Source organism: Callithrix jacchus, chromosome 1 (assembly GCF_049354715.1).
Source record: "Callithrix jacchus isolate 240 chromosome 1, calJac240_pri, whole genome shotgun sequence".
Taxonomy (NCBI): domain Eukaryota; kingdom Metazoa; phylum Chordata; class Mammalia; order Primates; family Cebidae; genus Callithrix; species Callithrix jacchus.
This window is the reverse complement of record NC_133502.1, coordinates 202,749,460-202,770,450: the sequence shown is the minus strand read 5'-3', so window position 1 is coordinate 202,770,450 and position 20,991 is coordinate 202,749,460. Positions and strand designations below refer to the sequence as shown.

The 20,991-nt window shown below is 54.4% G+C and overlaps 1 protein-coding gene across 1 annotated transcript in view; it reads left to right on the top strand.

Moving 5' to 3' along the window:
* The window catches only part of LOC103791332 (cadherin EGF LAG seven-pass G-type receptor 1-like), a 50,798-nt gene extending 30,548 nt beyond the window's left edge, over positions 1–20,250 (top strand). The window contains 4 exon segments of the mRNA XM_078346415.1: positions 10,902–11,123; positions 14,064–14,176; positions 17,026–17,146; positions 20,227–20,250. Of these exon segments, the coding sequence (XP_078202541.1) occupies positions 10,902–11,092 (191 nt within the window). The 3' untranslated portion in view covers positions 11,093–11,123; positions 14,064–14,176; positions 17,026–17,146; positions 20,227–20,250.
* Positions 20,251–20,991: the final 741 nt, after the last annotated feature.

The following is a 20,991-nucleotide window of genomic DNA, read 5'->3' as shown; positions in this document are numbered from 1 at the left end:
TTTTTTTAATGGGTGTGTCTGGAGATCTGAGAATTTGCTTCATGCAGAGAAGGCCAGCCCCAAACCTGTCCAGGGAAGGCAGAGGTGGACTGATTCTCTGGACGCACTAAGGTGGATGCAGACTGAATTCCACCCCACCCATGCAGCTGTGTGAGCTAGCACAGGTCACTGCTCTGAGGCTTTGCACCCATCTGACCAGCCAGGTGCTGAGGCCGGCCTTGTAGGGAAGGTCATGTCGATGACAATGCTCACCTCTGGAGGAGGTCGCTGGGAGAGTGCTCCTCGTGACCTTGTCCCCAAATGTGGACCTGGGGATAGCCAGGATCAGAGAGCGCCATGTGGCCCTGCTCCTTCTGTCTGTCCCTCCATCTCTCTGTCAGCCTGCCCAGCAGGGCTGGCTTAGTAGCATGTCACTCTCTGCAGCTCTGTTGCTGGACAGAGGCCCCAGTGGCTGGAACCTCTGCTGGGCTGGGCTTCTTCTTGGGGCTGCTTGCCACAGGGGTTCTGCGGTCCCCGGGAAGAGGCAGGTGCTGACTGGCCGTGGACTGCTGTACCTATTCCCCAGGCTGCAGCTGCCTGGGCTTCCCTGTGCAGCTCCTGTGCCCAGCGGGGCCTCGCTGCTGTGGGACTGTCCTGTTTCAGAACAGGAAAGGGCGAGCGCTTTGGCTCCACTGCTCTGCGGTGGGTGTGCATGAGTATGTGTGAGCACATGAGCTGTGTATGTTGGAGGCTAGAGGTACTTTCTCAGGTTTGGTTGGAATCTCGTGGGGCATAAAGGGCTTGGCCAGGAGCCCCAGCAGTGCCCACCCTCTCTGATCCTGACCAGACTTTGATGGCTGCTCTGCCTGAATTCTGCAGCCTGACCGTCCTCTCCCCTTAACCTCAATGCCAGCACCCCTGCAAAGCTTCCCCCTCCACTTTTCCATCTGTTGTGAGACTTCATGTATTTTTGTTTTTTTCTGAACATCTGATATTTTTACCTACATGGAAACTCCCTGCGGGCAGGGATCTGTTTTGTTCACTCTTAAAACCCCAGTGCCTAAAGATGGCGAGGCCAGGCAGGTTTACAGATGGATGAGTTGGTGGAAGTGCGGGTGGAACGATGGATAGATGGATGAATGATGGATTGTTGGATGGGTGGGTTGATGCATGAGGGGTTGCATGGATGGAGGTGTGATGGGTGGGTGGGTGGATGAACAATGGATCGTTGGATGGATTCGTGGGTGGGTCCATGGATGGATGGAAGGATGGAGTGTGGGTGAATGAGTGGCTGGGTGGGTTTATGGAAGGATGGGTGGATGAGTGAATGGAAGAACAGATGGGCAAATCCATGCGGCGTTTTTTAATTTCCTTTTCTTCTTGGAAACGCTGTAACGTTCTTTGCCTCCGGCACCTTTGTGCTTTCTCTGGGAGTGAAGTTCCTGACCTGAGCCACGCTGTTGGGTTGTGTCTCAAGACTGTGCCTTCTGCATCCTCACATCCGGTGTTAAGACTGAGCTCTTTGGGGCTTTGAGTTGGCCTCAGGTTTTGTGCGTTTGCGTGAAACCACCTGACTCTGAAATTGTCCCGCGTTCCTGTTCCTGGCCCTTCCGCTCACCCCTTGTTCTGTCTTCTTGAGTTTCATGTTGATCTTTAATTCTGCATAAACTGAGGCTTCAAAGTGCTTGAGTTTTACCATTGTGGCCTTTGGAAATTCTAGTTTTTCTGGTTCAAAGCCCTTAGCTGTTTCTTAGGACCAGAAAGGAATTGTCTTTTTATTTATTTAAGAACCTAAGTGGTCAATCTTCACATGCCCCCTCCACTCCTGGGGCACGTTCCCAGTGTGTTCCCAGCCCTCCCGCAGGTCCTGAGGTTCTCTGCCTGCTGTGCCCCTCTCTGGGTGCACCCTGGGACCCTCTCTTCTCCCAGCTCCTGGAGCAGCCCCCCAGGGCAGGTTCTGGAGCTCTTAAGCCAGGGGTTCACATCAGCATCCCCTTGTGTGGGACCTCTGCCCACACCTCCATGCCCTGTCTTCCCTGGGCCTGTGCCTGGCCCCCTGCCAGAGCCTCCATGTAATGACTCAGAGGCCTTCTGGACACCCCATTTCTTGTTCACAGACCAGGGGCACACCCAGCACCTGACCCCGCCTGTGGCAGGTGAGCTGTTTGCCAAAGCCCTGTGAAGCTAGGGCTTTTATGGGAGCCCCTCAGGCTGAGGGTTGGTGGCTCTGGTGCTGGGGTCTCTGGACAGGCAGGGAGGACAGTGCACCAGCCCCAAACCTGGTATGGGACAGATGCCCAGTGGCGGGGCAGGTGGGTGAGGCCATGAGGGCTGGAGGGGCCTTGGCTCCTGGGAGCTTTTATTTTGTAGTTAAGAATACTTTTCTGGCTTGTAATCCCAGCACTTTGGGAGGCCAAGGTGGGCAGATCACTTGAGGTCCGAAGTTCGAGACCAGCCTGGCCAACATGGTGAAACTCTGTCTCTACTAAAAATACAGAAATTAGCCAGATGTGGTGGTGGGCGCCTGTAATCCCAGCTACTCAGGAGGCTGAGGCAGGAGAATCGCTTGAACCTGGGAAGCAGAGGTTGTGATGAGCGGAGATTTCACCATTGCACTCCAGCCTGGGCGACAGAGTGAGACTTCATCTCTATTGGAAAAAAAAAAAAAATGCTTTTCTATACGGGGCTCCACATCTACAGCCAAAGCCAGGAAGCTAAGCCCTGTGTCCCTCTTATGGGGAGAGGGGGAGCTTGTGGGGGGCCACATGCGTGACTGAGCACAGCAGTCAGTTTGCCCAGGTAGACTCCATCCTTGGTGTGGGAGGCGAGGCTGCCATTGTAATGGGGTGTGCAGAGTACGGGGGGAATTCTCCCCAGATTTGAATGACTCAGCAAGCCTTTGACTCCAAGCAGAATCCTAAGGTGTCAAGGGAACACCAAATTTCTTTTGAATGAGAATTCTTAGGAAAGGAAAGATAGTTAAATCCTGATCGTGAGCATATCTGAGAACATTTATCTTTTTAAAAGAGTATGTCTTATAAAAGCTGTATTAGAAAATGCACAGAGCTAAAAGACACAGCTCACTAATAGTGTTAAAAACTATCATATCACATCTGTCTTCGACTGAGTGGTGGGGGGAGGTTTACAGATGCAGCCAATTGGGGATTCCTCCTGAGGATTGGTGGGGAGCAGCCCCTCCAGATACCCTGTTTAAACAGCACTGTAATCACTCATGCTGGCAACCAGCCCCTCCAGCTGCCTGTAAAACAGTACTGTGTGCCATTCATGCTTTCCTTAACTTTACCTTCTGAGCAGTGCTTTGCTGCAAATGCTTAACCACCAACCCGGGGGAATCCTGAATTGGCCCCGTTTGTAAACACTCTCACTGTGGCTGGAGGTGCTGGGAGTCAGCCCTAAGGAACCCAGAGATGGGGCCTTCCCAGGCTGGTCCAGTTCATCCAAAACCCATTGCTCACAGTTCTTGTAACCCTTTTTATTTTTTATTTTTTGAGACGGAGTTTCGCTCTTGTTACCCAGGCTGGAGTGCAATGGCACAAACTCGGCTCACCGCAACCTCCGCCTCCTGGGTTCAGGCAATTCTCCTGCGTCAGCCTTCTGAGTAGCTGGGACTACAGTCACACACCACCATGCCCAGCTAATTTTTTGTATTTTTAGTAGAGATAAGGTTTTACCATGTTGACCAGGATGGTCTCGATCTCTTGATCTCGTTATCCACCCGCCTCGGCCTGCCAAAATGCTGGGATTACAGACGTGAGCCACCGCACCCGGCCTCTTGTAGCCCTTTATTTAAAAAAAAAAAAAAAAAGTTTTATCTATAAAATTAATTCATTACATCAATACCTTTCCTGCACTGTTTGAATCAAATACATGAATTATGTGGATTTTGTGACTTCATGGGTTAAGTGCTTGGCTCGTAACTGGGGAAATCCTGGCATTTTGTGACTCGGTTTCACTTTCCAGTGTTGGTCAGTACCTGCTACAGAGGGGACCTGGCTTTCCCCACGCAACCCTCCTTGCCAGGTGCTCAGCGTATGCCCTGCACACACCAGGCATGTATTGGGCACTCACTGTGCCTGCCAGCGTTGGACTGGCCCCAAACAGACCCTGTCACTGCCCGCACAGAGCTGGGGAGAGAGACACGAGAGGGAATGGTTACACAGGCAGGGCTGGACGTGGAGCTGGTGGGGCGCTTGCTAGAGAGAAGAGATTTGGGGTCCATGAGAGCCCCCAAGGGTGCCCTGAGCAGGCAGGCAGGCTGAGCTTCCTGAGAGGGGTGTGCCCGAGGCGGAGGACAGGCATGGTGAGGGACTCGGGTGACCTCCAGGCACTGGAAAGCCACATGCAGAGAACAGGAGAGAGGACATCTCACTGGGTGACAAAGGTGACCGCCTGCAGAGTACGCACAGGGCCATAAGTAGTGACCTGGGAGGAGGTCACAGCGGGGCCGGCACAGGCCAGTAAGTGTGGTGTGGATGGGGCTGGGTGCCTGGCTGGGCTGGGCCCTGGGAGCCTCAGGCTGGGGTCTTTATGGAGCAGTGGGATTCTAGCCAGTGGGACTGACACGTGGTGAGGCTGGTGTTGTGGAGCACTCTGCTGTTGTAATGCAAGGGACATGTAGATCTGGAGACTGTGGGGCGGGCACAGGGGCTGTGCAGGGGGCTGCTGGAGCAGGAGGGGCTGCAGTGGGGGCACCGTCTCTCCCTGGCTGGGTGGTGGAGGATGAGCTGTTAAAGACTGGGAGCACCGTCTCCTGCAAGCAAGTCCTGGACGCTTCTACCTCAGAAGCATCCTCAGGAAAGGCTCCGCCAGCCAGGCGCTGCTGCTCTCAGGGCACCGGGCTCAAAGAGGCCAGAATGTATTTGATTGCAGGACAGACATTGGCGGGGGGGGGCCGCTGGAGCGGATTCGGTAGCTCCCAAAATCCATGTCCACACAGAATCTAATCATGGGACCTCAGTTGGAAATAGCATTTTTCCAGATGTAATTAGTTTGGGTTCTTGAGATTAAGTCATGGTGGGTTTAGGGTGGACTCTAAATCCAGTGACTGGTGTCTTTATCTTTTCTTTTCTTTTCTTTTTTTGAGACAGAGTCTTGCTCTGTCACCCAGGCTGGAGTGCAATGGCGCAATTTTTGGCTCATCACAACCTCCACCCCCTGGGTTCAAGAGATTCTTTTGCCTCAGCCTCCCGAGTACCTGGGACTATAGGCATGCCTCACCACACCTGGCTAATTTTTTATATTTTTAGTAGAGATGGGGTTTTGCCATGTTGGCCAGGCTGGTCTCGAACTCCTGACCTCAGGTGATCTGCCTGCTTCTGCCTCCCAAAAGTGCTGGGATTACAGGCATGAGCCACCACTCCCAGCCCTAGTTTTTATTTTTGAGATGGAGTTTCGCTCTTGTCGCCCAGGTTGGACTGTAGTGGCACGATCTTGGCTCACTGCAACCTCCACCTTGCGGGTTTAAAGGATTCTCCCGCCTCAGCCTCCCAGGTAGCTGAGATTACAGGTGCTCTCTACCACGCCTAGTTAATTTTCATCATAGAGACAGGGCTTTACCACGTTGGCCAGGCTAGCGAACTCCTGAGCTCAGGTGATCCGCCAGCCTCCGCCTCCCAAAGTGCTGGGATTACAGGCATGAGCCACTGCACCCAGCCTGGTGTCTTTAATAAGAGGAAGGAGAGTGAGATTTGATGGCCCCGTGAGAACAGAGCAGAGATTGGAGTGACAAGCCAGGGACGCCAGGAGCCACAAGAAGCTGGGAGAGGTAGGAGGGACCCACCCCGCAGCCTCCAGAGGGAGCTGGGCTCTGCTGATATTTTCATTTCTAGCTCCTGGCCTGCGCACTGTGAGGATGGGTTTCTGTAGTTCTGAGCCTCCAGTTTGGGGTCATCTGTTACAGCAGCCACGGGAAACGCATACAGCTACTTTCTGATAATGAAAACAAACAAAAAACTAAGCAAACAGAACGTCTCCTTAAAAAAGCAAAGCAAACCAACAACTCCGTGGAGATTCATTTCATTTGCAACCTACTGAAAGGAGCAAGACCTTTCAGGTGAGGGACTAACTTCTGTGCTTGGGTTCCCTGCGTTCTCACGGGTGTTAGCAGCCCCTGTGGAACTCCAGTCCCTGCACAGGTGCCTTCCTCCGGGGGGGGGGCAGGACAAGTTTATGTCTGTCACCCTCCCTTTCACGGGGCAGCCTGAGGACACTGGGGGCCACTGGAAATTAAATTTGGAAGTGGGAACGGCCGGGCACAGTGGCTCAAACCTGTAATCCCAGCACTTTGAGAGACTGAGGTGGGCAGATCACGAGGTCAAGAGATCGAGACCATCCTGGCCAACATGGCGAAACCCCATCTCTACTAAAAATACAAAAATTAGCTGAGCATGGTGACACATGCCTGTAACCCCAGCTACTCAGGAGGCTGAGGCAGGAGAACCGCTTGAACCTGGCAGGCGGAGGTTGCAGTGAGCCGAGATCGTGCCACTGCACTCCAGCTTGAGCAACAGAGCAAGACTGTCTCAAAAAAAAAAAAAAGAAAAAAGAAAAGGAAGCAGGTATGCCACCGTGCAAGTTCAAATTCAAACCTTCCAGATAAAAACAAAACACTGTCTTCACTCAGGGCTGGGCCGCCTTTCCCTGGCCTTTTAGAGGAAATCCCAAGCTGCAGGTGAGACGCTGAGCCTCCCAGTCCTTGGATGAGGGGAGTGTGAGTTCCGACCCAGGGCAGGTGGGACCGGGAAGCTGAGTAGGAGTCGGGGGCCTGGGCTTCACTTTCTTCTGGGAGAGCTTGAGCCCCAGACCCAGCCTGAGTTCTTAGCACCTGGAACAGGCAGAGGCAGGTGTGGGAAGGGCAGGGCTGGGCCCCCCCCGCCCCTTTGTTTGCCATCCTGGTTGGGTGAGTCCACCCATCCCCTCCCGGCGGCTTTGTCATTCCAGAGTGTGCTTTGCGTGGCCACTGGCTGGAACTCAGAAAGCAAACACTCCCAAATGTCACGTATTTTAAAAGTTGATATAAGATAATTTGAAGTGTGCAAGGGAGGAGAAATACACCTCAAGCTTCACACCTCCCGTGGATGCACAGGATTTATAAAGGCCAGCCGCCCACCTGGACAGGTGGCCATGAGCACTGGCTTGCACATGTGAGTGAGTGTGCAGGTGGGCGTGCAAGTATGCACATGTGTGACAGGATGTGAGGTGCATACGAGGGTGTGTCACCTGTGTGTGTGTGTGAGCATCTGTGTGAACAGATACTGTATTGGAGCAGGCATAGAAAGTTAACACCAAGACAAAAGTAAGCCAAATTATATGGATACGTGTGTACGTGTGGGAGACATTGTGAGTGTGCATGTGTGAATAAGGTCAGGAGTTCGAGACCCGCTGACCAACATGGAGAAACCCCGTCCCTACTAAAAATACGAAATTAGCCGGGTGTGGTGGCGCATGTCTGTAATTCCAGCTACTGGGGAGGCTCAGGCAGGAGAATAGCTTGAACTCAGGAGGCGGAAGTTGCAGTGAGCTGAGATCGCGCCATTGCACTCCAGCCTGGACAATAAGAGCAAAACTCCGTCTCAAAAAAAAAAAGCATTGTGAAAATGTGTGCAAGTGTGTGTGCACATAGCCCACCTGCAGGGTGGCGGGGTGCAGCGCCTGTGGTGGGCTAACCCCCAGTAGTGGGAAGTTAGCCTCCATGGGTGATGGGAACGAGGGTCTGGGGCCACCTCCTCTCTAGCTGCTTTAACTCTGAGTGGGCTGGGAAGCCTGTCTGTTCCCATTTCCCTGGGGGCAGCCCCTGCCAGCACGGAACAGGTGGGCGGGATCCTGCCCTGACTCCTGTGGTGGAAGAGAAAGCACCCCCTGGCCTGTGCCTGGTTCTGACCTGGGCATCGGCTCTGCTGCCTGCAGGCCCTCGGGGTTACTGGTGTGGAGGCTGTGCAGGTTCATGAAACTCAGCAAAGGTCGGCGATTTCAGCCCTGCTCGTTTTTGAGAGGGCTCCTGTACTGGAGTCTGGAGTCATCTTGGCTTAGCCAGTTACACGTTACTAGTGTCACCCGGTCTTGAAGACACGGAGATGCCTGGGGGAAGCAGAGGGAGAAGTGGATTCTTCAGAAGCACCGTTCACTTCTGATGACTGTTACCCTCCTTAGAAATCAGCTTCATTTGTTCCTCAAAAGCTCATTCAAAGCATTCCCTTGGGGGATTGCTTTCCTAAAACTAAGGACTGAACTCACTGAAATCAGCAGTGGCTGAGGTTGGCCTCCCTGAGAAACAGACTCCAGGCCCCAGCTTAGGAGGCAGCAGGTGTGGGGGGTTTCAGGAGCTATGTCTGGGAGCAATGAGGGGCCCTGGCCCGGGCCTGGGCAGAGGGGAGGCCGGCTGTCCGGCAAGTATACCAGGCCGTGGGCACCCCAGGGTGTGCTGCAGAGGTGGGACAGCCCCTCGGGGTGGCCTGTGTGGGGCCGTCTGATGGGCACTGTGTCCTCGCTGCCCATCCCTGGATAGGGGCCACCCCAGTGAGGGCAGGGGAACTAGGCCAGGAGGTAGAATCTGAACGCGGGGTCTCAGCCAGAAGCTGTCAGCAGTCCACACCCCAGAGCCGAGTCTTGGAGGGGAATGGTGGGGGGATACTTCAGCACCAACCCTTGATAGCACCTGGTTCCTTTTTTAGTTTTTAAAAGTGGGTATTAAAGTTTAACGTTCAGTGTCTAGTCCTTTAAATTTGCCGGTTGTCTCTACATACGTGCCGTGGACAGAATTGTGCGCTGACATGTCTACACTGAAGCCCTGTCCCCACCAGTGAGGCTGGATCTGTAGATGCCCTTTAGGAGGTGCTTAGGTTTAGATGAGTTCTGCCAAGGAGGGTGGCTCCCTCAGGACCAGGAATTTGAGACCAGCCTGACCAGGTGGCATATGCCTATAATCTTGGCTAATTGGGAGGCTGAGGCAGGAGAATCACTTGAACCCAGGAGGGAGAGGTTGCAGTGAGCTGAGATTGTGCCACTGCACTCCAGCCTGGGTAGCAGAGTGAGACTCTGTCTCAAAAGACCCAAAAAAGTCACTTGTGGGCTGGGTAGTGGCTCACCCCTGTAATCCCAGCATTTTGGGAGGCCCAGGCAGGTGGATCATTTAAGGCCAGGAGTTTGAGACCAGCGTGGCCAACATGGTGAAAACTGTCTCTACTAAAAATACAAAAATGAGTCAGGCATGGTGGCTAATGGATTGGATGAGGGAGCTGGAGATTGCAGTGAGCTGAGATCACACCACTGCACTTCAGCCTGGGTGACAGAGTGAGACTCTGTCTCCAAAAAAAGTGTCACTCGTGTGTGACCTTTTTTTGGTGTTAGAGATTTTCTCCAGCGTCTTACTGCACTCCGGGGTTTCTATAGGAGAATGTTTACTGAAAAGCCACTTGCCGTAAAAGAATTGTAAATGGCCCACATGCCCATGGATTGGATGTGAGCAATGTGTGTTTAGACGTGGTCCTCTGATGGAATACTGGAATCTGAGATGGAGTTTTGCTCTGTTACCCAAGCTGGAGTGCAGTGGTGCGATCAGCTTGCTGCAGCCTCCACTTCCCGGGTTCCAGCGATTTTCCTGCCTCAGGCTCCCAAGTAGCTGGGATTATAGTCACACGCCACCATGTGTGTGCCTATAATACACACACATAAAATTTTGTATTTTTAGTAGAGACAGGTTTCCCCGTGTTGGCCAGGCTTGTCTCAAACTCCTGACCTCAGGTGATCCACCCGCCGTGGCCTCCCAAAGTGCTGGGATTACAGGCGTGAGCCACGGCACCCGGCCCTCACCATACATTTTGCACTGTGTTTTTTTTGTTTGTTTGTTTAGGAGGTGAATGTAATATTTTTAAAAATGCATTCATTTAAAATTCCGTAACTGGGAGAGAATGTTGCTGGAAATTTTCTGGTCGTTGGAAGCCCCTGAAGGTCTGAGAGGAGACTCCGGCCAGTGTTCACCTCAGAAGCCAGAGGAGGCAGCATGGGCTGCGTGGGTTGCAGGCCACTGTCCCCATGTGGGGGTGGGAGTGTCACCGGCCACACCCCTGGCTGCAGGAGGATGCAGTAGCCAGTCCAGGAACAGCTGGCTGGAAGCATGGCGAACATGAGCCCCTCCCAGCAGATGAGGTTCTGAGCACTCCTGTTCTGAGGGCCGACGGGGAGGGGCAAAGGCAGTGTGCGATGGGCCGCCTGGCTGGTCACTCCAGGAAAGCTTCCAGAACCTTCCTGTCACAGAGGAGTTTAAACTCTGGGGAGGACATCAGAGCAGGGTGATGCCTGCCCTTCTGGAGCTCACAGGCTGCTGAGTGAGACGGGCAAGATTAGAACCGAGTTGGAATCCAGGGGTGACCAGACAGTGCGAGGGGTCTGTGTGTGGGGTGGGAGGGCGTGCGGCAGGCAGGGCAGGCAGCCTGCTCAGAAGTGGCCTTTGGGCTGTGTGATGGCGGCATGCTCTGAATCTCCAACGAGGCTCCCTATGTTCTGCCATCACACGGGCACAGGCGTGGGAAGGGGCGTGAGGCCCTCAGAAGAGTCCAGCACACCCCGCAGGGTGCTCACAGCAGGGTTGGAGCCTGGGAAGGGCTTGTTGATGCATTTTTTTTTTACCCCAGGGAGTGGTTTTTGGAACCCCCTCCCCATCGGCTACCATCCTTGGCTTGTCCACTGGAAGCTGGGTGCAGCTGTCTCTGGCACAGCTCTGGGCAAGTCCCCAAGAGCTGGGGTTGGGGGGGGTTCTGTTCATGTCACAGCCCTGACCCGGAGTCAGGTTTTCTTTCAGCAGCTGACTCTGTGGCTGGGATGTGCCTGGGGTCCTCGAGGGGTCCATGGGTTCTTCCCTGGCTGCTAAGTAACCTCCTCTCTGGCATCTTCCTCTCACCCTGCAGGAGAACACTGTGAGGTGGATGCCCGCTCAGGCCGCTGTGCCAACAGGGTGTGCAAGAACAGGGGCACCTGTGTGAACCTGCTCATCAGGCTTCCACTGCGTGTGCCCCCCCCGGCGAGTACGAGAGGCCCTACTGCAAGGTCACCACCAGGAGCTTCCCACCCCGGTCCTTTATCACCTTCCGGGGCCTGAGACAGCGCTTCCACTTCACCGTCTCCCTCACGTGAGTGTGCCTCCCGCCTCGTCACATGGGTCTCTTTAGGAAAGGGGCGAGCTGTCTCCATGTTCGTATCCTTCAAGATCGCGATGTCTGTGTCCTCCACGTGTGGCCTTTGACAGTTGAGTAGCTCCAGACCAATCTCGGTGGCTCTAGCCTGTAATCCCAGCACTTCAGGCAGGTGGATCACCTGAGGTCAGGAGTTCAAGACCAGCCTGGCCAACATAATGAGACCTCCATCTCTACTAAAAATACAAAATTAGGCTGAGCGTGGTGGCTGATGCCTATAATCTCAGCACTTTGGGAGGCCAAGGTGAGTGGATCTCAAACCAGATCATGAGTTTGAGACCAGCCTGGCCAACGTGGTGAAACTCCGTCTCTACTAAAAATAAAAAATTAGCCGGGTGTGGTGGCACGTGCCGGTAGTCCCAGCTACTCAGGAGGTTGAGGCTTGAACCCTGGAGGTGGAGGTTGCAGTGAGCTGAGATTGCGCCATGGCACTCCAGCCTAGGCAACAGAGTGAGACTCTGTCTCAAAAAAATAAATAAAATAAAATACAAAATTAGCTGGGCGTGGTGGCGCATGCCTGTAATCCCAGCTCCTTGGGAGGCTGAGGCAGGAGAATCACTTGAACCAGGAGGCGGGGGTTGCAGTGAGCCGACATCACACCATTGCACTCTAGCCTGGGCAACAAGAGCAAAACCTCTTCTCTGGAGTGGTGGTGGGTGCCTGTAATCCTAGCTACTTGGGAGGCAGAGGCGGAGGTGGAGGTTGCAATGGGCTGAGATCATGCCACTGCACTCCAGCCTGCTGACAGAGTGAGACTCCGTCTCAAAAAAAAAAAGTTAAAAAAGTTATATATAGTAGCTTTTCATATTGTGGGGGTGCATGTGATACTTTGATAACCTTATACAATATGTAGTGATTAAATCAGGGTGATTGGAAATTGATTACCTCGAACATTTCTGTTTTCTTTGTATTGGTAACACTGCAACTTTTTTATTCTAGTTTTCTGGAAATATGCAATAAACTATTGTTAATTCTGTGTTCCCACCCATGCTGTTGAAGACTAGAGCGTATTCCTAGCTGGGCACAGTGGCTCACGCCTGTGATCCCAGCACTTTGGGAGGCCGAGGCGGGTGGATCTCCTGAGGCTGGGAGTTAAAGACCAGCCTGGCCAACATGGTGAAATTCTGTCTCTACTAAAAGCTCAAAATTTAGCCGGCTGTGGTGGTGGGCACCTGTAATCCCAGCTACTCAAGAGGCTGAGATAAGAGAGTCACTTGAACCCGGAAGGTGGAGGTCGCAGCGAGCTGAGATCATGCCACCGCACTCCAACCTGGGTGGCAGAGACTCCGTCTCAAAACAGCAACAGAAAATGATTTATTTCTACTGTGTCTTTATTTGTACCCCTTAACCCACTTCTCTCCAGCCCTTCCCTGCGCCCTCTGCAGCTGGTGACCACCACTATCCTCTCCACCTCCAAAAATGTTGAATGACATGTGTGCACAAGAGAAGGCTGTGCTGCCGCTTGTCAGATTTTGTATCTGTGAGACTGTGGTACTGGACAGCAATTGATGAATTATATGTGATGGTGGCTGAACAAGCAGAGCCGATGCTAAATCACCGAGGGTTTTGTAGGGAATGCCATTAAAAGCAAAATCATAAGATGCCTCCCAGGCTGCCAGGGCAGTTCCACTTCAGGAGCAGTGGGGCTGTGGGCGGGGCGGGGCCCTCTTGAGCCTCTGAGAGCCGCTGCGAGGGGCCGGGTTGGGGGGCGCCTCGCTGCTTTTGTTTCAGGTGGGTTCTTCCACGGCCCCTTCTCCTCTTTCTGGCTTCTCTTTGCCAAGCATCTGGGCTCCCAAGTGGGCTCTGGGCTCCGTTCCCAGCTGCCTATTATCCCCCCAGCTCTTTGTTTTTTCCTCCTCCTTCCCCGGGGCCCCTCTCGGGGCCTTGGTTTCTGTTTTCTGGCCTTTCCTCTTTCTGCTTGCGTTCTTCCGACCCTCCACTAGGCTTTGGGTCTCATCTTTACTGCTCCATCCCCAGCGGTGGAGGGTGCTTGCCGGGGGAGCTGTGCAGGGCTGTTTGACACTGACCCCGCCCACCAGCCCCCATCTGGCTAACATGGTGAAACCCCATCTCTACTAAAATACAAAAAATTAGCTGGGCGTGGTGGTGGGCTCCTGTAGTCCTCGCTACTCGGGAGCCTGAGGCGGGGGAATCGCTTGAACCCGGGAGGCAGAGGTTGCAGTGAGCCAAGATCGCACCACTGCACTCCCACCTGACGATAGAGCAAGACTCCATCTCAAAAAAAGTAAGTAAGAAAATATACAGCACATGCTTTCTGTCCAAACATATCTGTAACAGGTGTCCTGACTATGGGCTGTGCTTATAGCATGTTGTGCAAATGGGATATTTCCTTTTTTTTGAGACAGAGTCTCTGTTACCCAGGCTGGGGTGCGGTGGCACGATCTTGGCTCAGCCTCCTGGTTTAAGCGATTCCCTGCCTCAGCCTTCCGAGTAGCTGGGACTACAGGTGTGTGTCACCACACCCAGCTAATTTTGTATATTTTTAGTAGAGACAGTTTTACCATGTTAGGATGGTCTTGATCTCCTGACCTCATGATCCACCCGCCTCAGCCTCCCAAAGTGCTGGGACTACAGGCGTGAGCCACCGTGCCTGGCCGCAAATGGGATCTGTTCACATTCTACATGGTGTAGTATCCAGATTCCCCATGGATTCTGGTTTGCTACTTCCAGAAAAGAATGCTGCTCATCAAGCTTGATGGGCTTTCTGCTTCCCTGGGAAGGATGCGTGCCTGAGGCCATTTCTTCCTGAATCGTGGTCACCAGCGCCCGCCCTCCTCTGGCTGGGCTTGTCACGCCTGGGGAGCCTTCTGACCTTGGGGTCTTCAGCCTGTGATGTGCTTCTGCTTGGCTCCGCAGGTTTGCCACCCAGGAAAGGAATGGCCTGCTGCTCTACAATGGCCGCTTCAATGAGAAACACGACTTCATTGCCCTGGAGGTTGTGGACGAGCAGGTGCAGCTCACCTCTGCAGGTGGGGCCTTCTCCCTAGGCAGGGCAGCTCTGAGCAACTCACAGATGCTTTGTGCATTAGAACAACCCTTGCCCTGTGCAGCACCTCCAAGCTGCTTACCCTTTCATCCCTCCGTTGTAGGTCGAGGAATCTGTCTTACTGAAGAAATCCAAAGTGCACAAAGATGTTCGTAGCAGTGTTATTTATAGTGCTGGAAATGTGAATGATCTGGCTCATGTTTCCAGAAACCAAGGAATCATTAAATTAAGTGTAGTACATCTCTACATTAAAAATATTATTGCTGGCCAGGCGCGGTGGCTCACGCCTATAATCCCAGCAATTTGGGAGGCCGAGGCAGGTGAATCCCCTGAGGTCAGCAGTTCAGGACCCGGCTGGCCAACGTGGTGAAACCCCATCTCAACTAAAAATACAAAAATTAGCTGGGTGTCATGGTGCATGCCTGTAATCCCTGCTACTTGGGAGGCTGAAGCAGGAGGATTACTTGAACCCAGGAGTCTGAGGTTGCAGTGAACCAAGATTGTGCCATTTCACTCCAGCCTGGGCAACAGAGTGAGACTCCATCTTAAAAATATATATATATGTGTGTGTGTATATATATATATATATATGGGGCGGGGGGAGAGACAGACAGACAGAGAGACAAGGCTGGCCAGGCAAGGTGGCTCATGCCTGTAATCCCAGCACTTTGAGAGGCCAAGGCAGGCAGCTTGCTTGAGCCCAGAAGTTCAAGACCAGCCTGGGCAACATAGCGAGACTCCGCACCTGCAGAGTCCACCTGGCCATCCTCGCTCTTGAGTTGGTGTCTCCTCTTCCTTATTTTGACCCAAAGATATGTGTAACTCTGGATAACAGGGACATATTTTTTTTTGAGACAGAGTCTTGCTCTGTCACCTGGGCTGGAGTGCAGTGGGCCAATCTTGGCTCACTGCAACCTCCACCTCCTGGGCTCAAGCAGTTCTGCCTCAGCCTCCCAAGGTGCTAGGATTACGGGCGTGAGCCACTGTACCTGGGCAGTAAGAATCAATTTGGACATCTCAAACTAACCCTGTTGGATCACATGTCCACCCCAGAAACATGTAACACGACTCATTCATCTGGAGTCCTGTGCCCAGAGCAAACAGGCCCCTTGAAATGCAGGGAGATGGATGTGATTATACAGAACACTTTCTCGAGTCGGTGGGGTTGAAGTCATGTCTGATGCGTGTGGAGATCCTGGTGGTGTTAGGACTGGCAGCAGCGTGCTCTCGGGGCTCCCGGAGTGCCCTTTGCACAGGGATGGCCGAGCATCAGTTTGTCCAAGGTGGAGCAGCTTGGTTCTTCATAAACCACGGTTCCAGGCCCCTGTGGAGGGACGGGATGCCCCCACGGCTCATGGGCCTCAGCTGCTGGTGGGCATCAGGTGCAGGGACACCTGCTACACTCTCTTCTTTGTATACCTGAGCCTAGAGCAGATGCTGTGATCCCGGCTGCAGCCCCGTAAGTGGGAAGCAGCCTGTGGCCTTGGGCTTGTGGCCTCTCAAGAAGATGGCACCACACCACACTTGGATGTCAGCAAGATGTGATGCAAGAGGGCTTGGAGGAGGTGCCCTGGGAGTGGAGAGGGAGGTGGGAGCCAGGGAGGCTGAAGCGGGAGGGCATTCTGGGAGCAAAAGCAACCGAGCCGAGCTGGAGAGGAGCAAGGGATGAGGCTGGTCTAAAGAACCTGGGGGGTCATCCGGGGAGGCAGAGAGGCCTGGGTGAGGACAGGGGTGGGCCCACAAGCCAGGAACAGAGCTCGGCTGTATGGAGGCTGTGGGGGCCCAGCACAAAAGTGACAGGTCTGGTTTTGGGGAACCCCCAGCTGCCACATGGAACACAGCTCAGAGCAGGGGGTGTTACCAGGAGGCTGACCCAGCAACCCCATGCCTGGCACCACCGCCACCAGAGCTGCAGGGAGACGAAGGCTCTGGGGCCCCCATACCGCACACACACATATCCATAAACACCAGACTCCATCTCTGCCTGGGTGTCTTTATGACCCTGATTTGTACACAGTCAGTCCTTAATAATTGCTCACCAAGTGAGTGAACTCGAGAGGCTGGCAGCTGGGTAGAGGGACCTCTGTTAGCAAGGATGGGGAATGCAACAGCCCACAGGACACTTGGGTGGGGACATCGCAGCCAGGTGGGGCTGCAGGAGGTGCCGCCCATGACAGGAAGGGGTAGGGCGACTCGGGTGCAGCCGCCGCCAGTGCCTTGGAGGCCTGGCCTTGTCCCTGCAGTGTCACTCATCTTCAGCATCTGCTGTTCCCTACGGGGGAGGCTCAGGGAAGCAGGACTGGCTTCCACTGGATTCTGAGTGCGTGGACATGGGCCACTGACCTAAGGGCATGCTACACCAGGGCATGGCTGCCCTGAGCATCCATAGGGCTGGGGGACAACAGAAACTGCAGAACTCCCTGTTCAGGAACCTCCCTCAGGGCGTCTCATGCTGCCATTCACCCCACGTGGCCTTGGAGAAGTGGTGCCAGGCAGCTGAGCTCAGTCTACCTGTGTGGGGCTGGGATGTGAGAGGCCAGCCTTGCAGTGGGATCCGTGGTCATTAGGCCCCAGTGATCCAGGCATGGCGTGGACGTGGGACACACAGTGAACACACGCTGTCACGGCTGCTTTGGGCATGGTCAGTCTGTGGGTGGAGGTGAGGGTGGGAGCCAGTAGAGGGAAAACAGGCCATGTAACGTGGAAGGGAAGCTCCCCGAGCTGGGCTTAGCCGAGCTTCCTGGGCAGCCGTCTCCATGCCACCAGCGGGCCTCTTGTTCTAGAAAGCATCGTTACATAAACCTTCCATCTGCCCTCTCATTTTACCGACAGACTCGACCTTCCGTGCCCCAGAGGCTGGTGGGGGAACCCCGTCTGTGGACCCTGCTACTGTGCTGTCAGCAAAGGCTTCGATCCCAACTGTAATAAGACCAATGGCCGGTGCCAGTGCAAGGTGAGGCCCAGCCCCATGGTCCCTGCATGCCCACCCCAGGCTCTGAGCCCAGGGAGATGGCTGTGTGTGCTCACACACACACACGGAGGCTGCTATACACATGCCTGTGAACACTCACATGCCTGTGAACACACACCTGTGAACACTCGCACACCTGCAGACACGCCTGCAGACATTCACATGCCTGCACTCTCACGCCTGCAGACACTCACACACCTGCAGACATGCCTGTAAACACACGCCTGTGAACACTCACCTGCAGACACATGCCTGTAAACACACGCCTGTGAACACTCACCTGCAGGCACATGCCTGCAGACACTTACACGCCTGCAGACACTCACACACCTGCAGACACACACACCTGCAGACACACACACACCTGCAGACATGCCTGTAAACACTCACCTGTGAACACTCACCTGCAGACACATGCCTGCAGACACTCACACGCCTGCAAACACACAGCTGCAAACACTCATGCCTGCAGACACTCACACACCTGCAAACATGCCTGTAAACACGTGCCTGTGAACGCTCCCCTGCAGACACATGCTTGCAGACATGAACGCCTGCAAACACTCACATGCCTGCAGACACTCACACGCCTGCACATGCCCTGCCCATACACACACCTCCACGCACACCTGTCTGTGCCCGTCACACCACAGTTGTGCACAGATGTGGTTTTGGTTTCCTTGCTGATCCCCGTGCCCTGTGAATAGTCCACGGCTGCTTTCTGCATGTAAACTCCGGGTTCAACCCTGCCAGCCTCCACCCGTGGAACAGGAATCCCTACCTGCTCCCAGCCCAGCGTCCATGGCTGTGGGAAGCCCAGCCGTTTCAGAGGGCTGGCACATCTCTGGCCCTCCTGGCCTCCTGGTTGGCTGTTTTCCTGGCCTTTTTTTTGAGATGGAATCTCACTCTGTCACCCAGGCTGGAGTGCAGTGGCACAATCTCAGCTCACTGCAGCCTCTGCCTCCAGGGTTCCAGCAATTCTACCTCAGCCTCCCAGGTAGCTGGGATTACAGGCACCCTCCACCGTGCCCAGCTAATTTTTCTATTTTTAGTAGAGATAGGATTTCACCATGTTGGCCAAGCTGGTCTCAAACTCTCCGCCTGCCTCAGCCTCCCAAAGTGCTGGGATTACAGGTGTGAGCCACCGTGCCTGGCCATTTTCATGGTCTTCACAAAGCTAGCATCCCATGACGATAGCAATTTTGAAATAGAAAGCATGACTAATTGTGTTGGTAAGTTGTACCCCACCCCCATCCAGGGCAGTCAGTCCTAACCTGCGTGCAGCACGGAGCTCCCATCTCATGGTCTCCAGATGTGCACACATGTTCTCAGCACAGACGCTAGGGACCCCTCCCATCACCTCCTTCAGGACCTTCATGTACACCACAGCCATGGAGCTCATAGTCACTTGAAACCCAAATGTTAGGTCCGAGGGTGACAGGAGCCTGGGCGGGGGACATGAGCTTCCTGCAGATGTGGCCGGCTCTGGGAGGGAAGCTGGCACTGGGGCACCCTTGGATGTCGTCCTGTGATGTCAGTAATGTCCCGAGTGCCCTCATTGCTTCCAACAGCAAGTGAGACTTATGTCCTGAAAGACTCAATGAAACAGCTGTCCTGGGTCGAGACAGTGTAACATGTCACCTGGTGGTGGTGGTGGCACAGTGGGCGACAGAGCAGAGGGAACTTGGGGAGTGCATTGGTGAAAACTTGCCTATGAATTTTTTCTCATCCAAAGTTATAGGCAGGGCATGGTGGCTCGTGCCTGTAATCTCAGCTGCTCTGGAGGTTGAGGCGGGAGGATCACTTGAGCCCAGGAGTTCAAGACCAACCTAGGCAACATAGACCCCCCCATCTCTGCAAAAAATAAAAGCATTAGCTGGGTGTGCTGGTGCATGCCTGTGATCCCTGCTACTCGGGAGGCTGAGGTGGGAGGATCACTTGAGCCCTGGAGGTTGAGGGTGCAGTGAGCGGTGATACTACTGCACTCCAGCCTGGGCAACAGAGTGAGACCCCATCTCAAAAAATAAAATAAAGTTATACAAAATGTAAGAAACAAACAAAGATGGCGGTCACCCCATCTCCCCCCCAGCTGTGGTGGCGAATGTTTTAGCATCTCTTTGGGGCCTGCCACTCACTGTCATTTTACACCTAGCTGGAGTCCCACCTGACACACAGTCTGAACGTTGCTCACGAGTCTGCCCAGGTCACACAGCCTGCACCATTTTCTGGGGGGAGGGGGTGGTACTTGGGCCTGGGGAGGCCCAGTGACTGGCCCAGGCAGTGTAGCTGGTAAACAAAAGGGTCAGGCACGAACCCAGGACTTTCTGAACCCAAAGCACAAGCTCTTGATTGTCACCCTGGCCTGCTCAATGGTAGACGTTCAGGTGGCTTCTAATTTTTTTTTTTTTTTTTTGAGATGGAATATTGCTCTGTCGCCAGGCTGGAGTACAATGGCGTGATCTCGGCTCACTGCAGCTCCCGGGTCCGAGCAGTTCTGCCTCAGCCTCCCGAGTAGCTGGGACCACGGGTGCACACCACCACATTCAGCTAATTTTTATATTTTTAGTAGGGATGGGGTTTCACCATGTTGTCTGGGCTGGTCTTAATCTCTTGACCTCTTGATCCACCTGCCTTGGCCTCCCAAAATGCTGGGATTACAGTCATGAGCCACGGTGCCTGGCCTCTGATTTTTCAAAATAACATTAAGAAAACACCCAAGGGCCATCCCCACGTGTAAGCCTCCATTTGGATCTCTGATTCTTCTTAGGACAGATATGAAGGTGCCCGCTGTTGGGATTTGCTAAGACGTGAGGGAGGGAGGTCATGCTTCCCGGGAGAACCACTGTCCTGGGAAGAGCTTCCCTTGTAGGGCCCTGGGAGGCAGCCCCCGTCGGGTGTGGGGTGTGGGGTGTGGGCAGAGGGTAGCCATGAGGGGTGCAGACGGCTGGGACCAACACATGTGCCCTGAGGGTGGGAGTCTGGATGTTGCTGAGGAAATGTGCTGTGACATAGGGCTTCTCCCAGGCGTCTGAAGTCACCGGCCCTGCCTCTGGCTTTTGCAGGAGAATTACTACCAGGCCCCAGCCCAGGACGCCTGCCTACCCTGTGACTGCTTCCCCCATGGCTCCCACAGCCGTGCTTGCGACATGACCACTGGGCAGTGTGCCTGCAAGCCTGGTGTCATCGGCCGCCAGTGCAACCGCTGTGACAACCCGTTCGCCGAGGTCACCACACTCGGCTGCGAAGGTCCGAGCTGCCCCTTCACTCCTTGCAGGTCACAGCGCAGGGACAGGCCGCCGGGCTGGCGTGCACGTGTGTGCGTGCGCTCAGGGTGTTTGGGGGGACCCTGGGCTCCTTTGTGTTCTACGTCCTCTTGACCTTCTAGAAACCTGGTTCTGTGTGAAGGGCATGGGTCAGAGCCTGGTCACCCCCTCTCCAGCTCTGGCGTGGATGGGGGGTGGGGGAGATGCTAGGGTTCGGTTCTTAGTGGGAGCAGGGCCTCCTGCAGGGGGGAGGCGCACACAGACAGCAGGGCCCGTTTGTGGCCGTCAGCACAGCGTGCCCTGCTGAGCGGCCTTCTCTTTTCTCTAACCCAGTGACCTTCAACGGCTGTCCCAAAGTGTTCGAGGCCAGCATTTGGTGGCCACAGACCAAGTTCGGGCAGCCGGCTGCAGTGCCATGCCCCAAGGGGTCCGTCGGTGAGTCCCTGTGGCCGGTGGGGTCCACAGGTGGGGAACCGAGGCACACGTCCTTGTGGGAGAGCCAGTCGAGATGTCGGAACTCATGCAGGCCAAGTGCTGGGAGAAATTAGATCGCCTTTTCCCTAC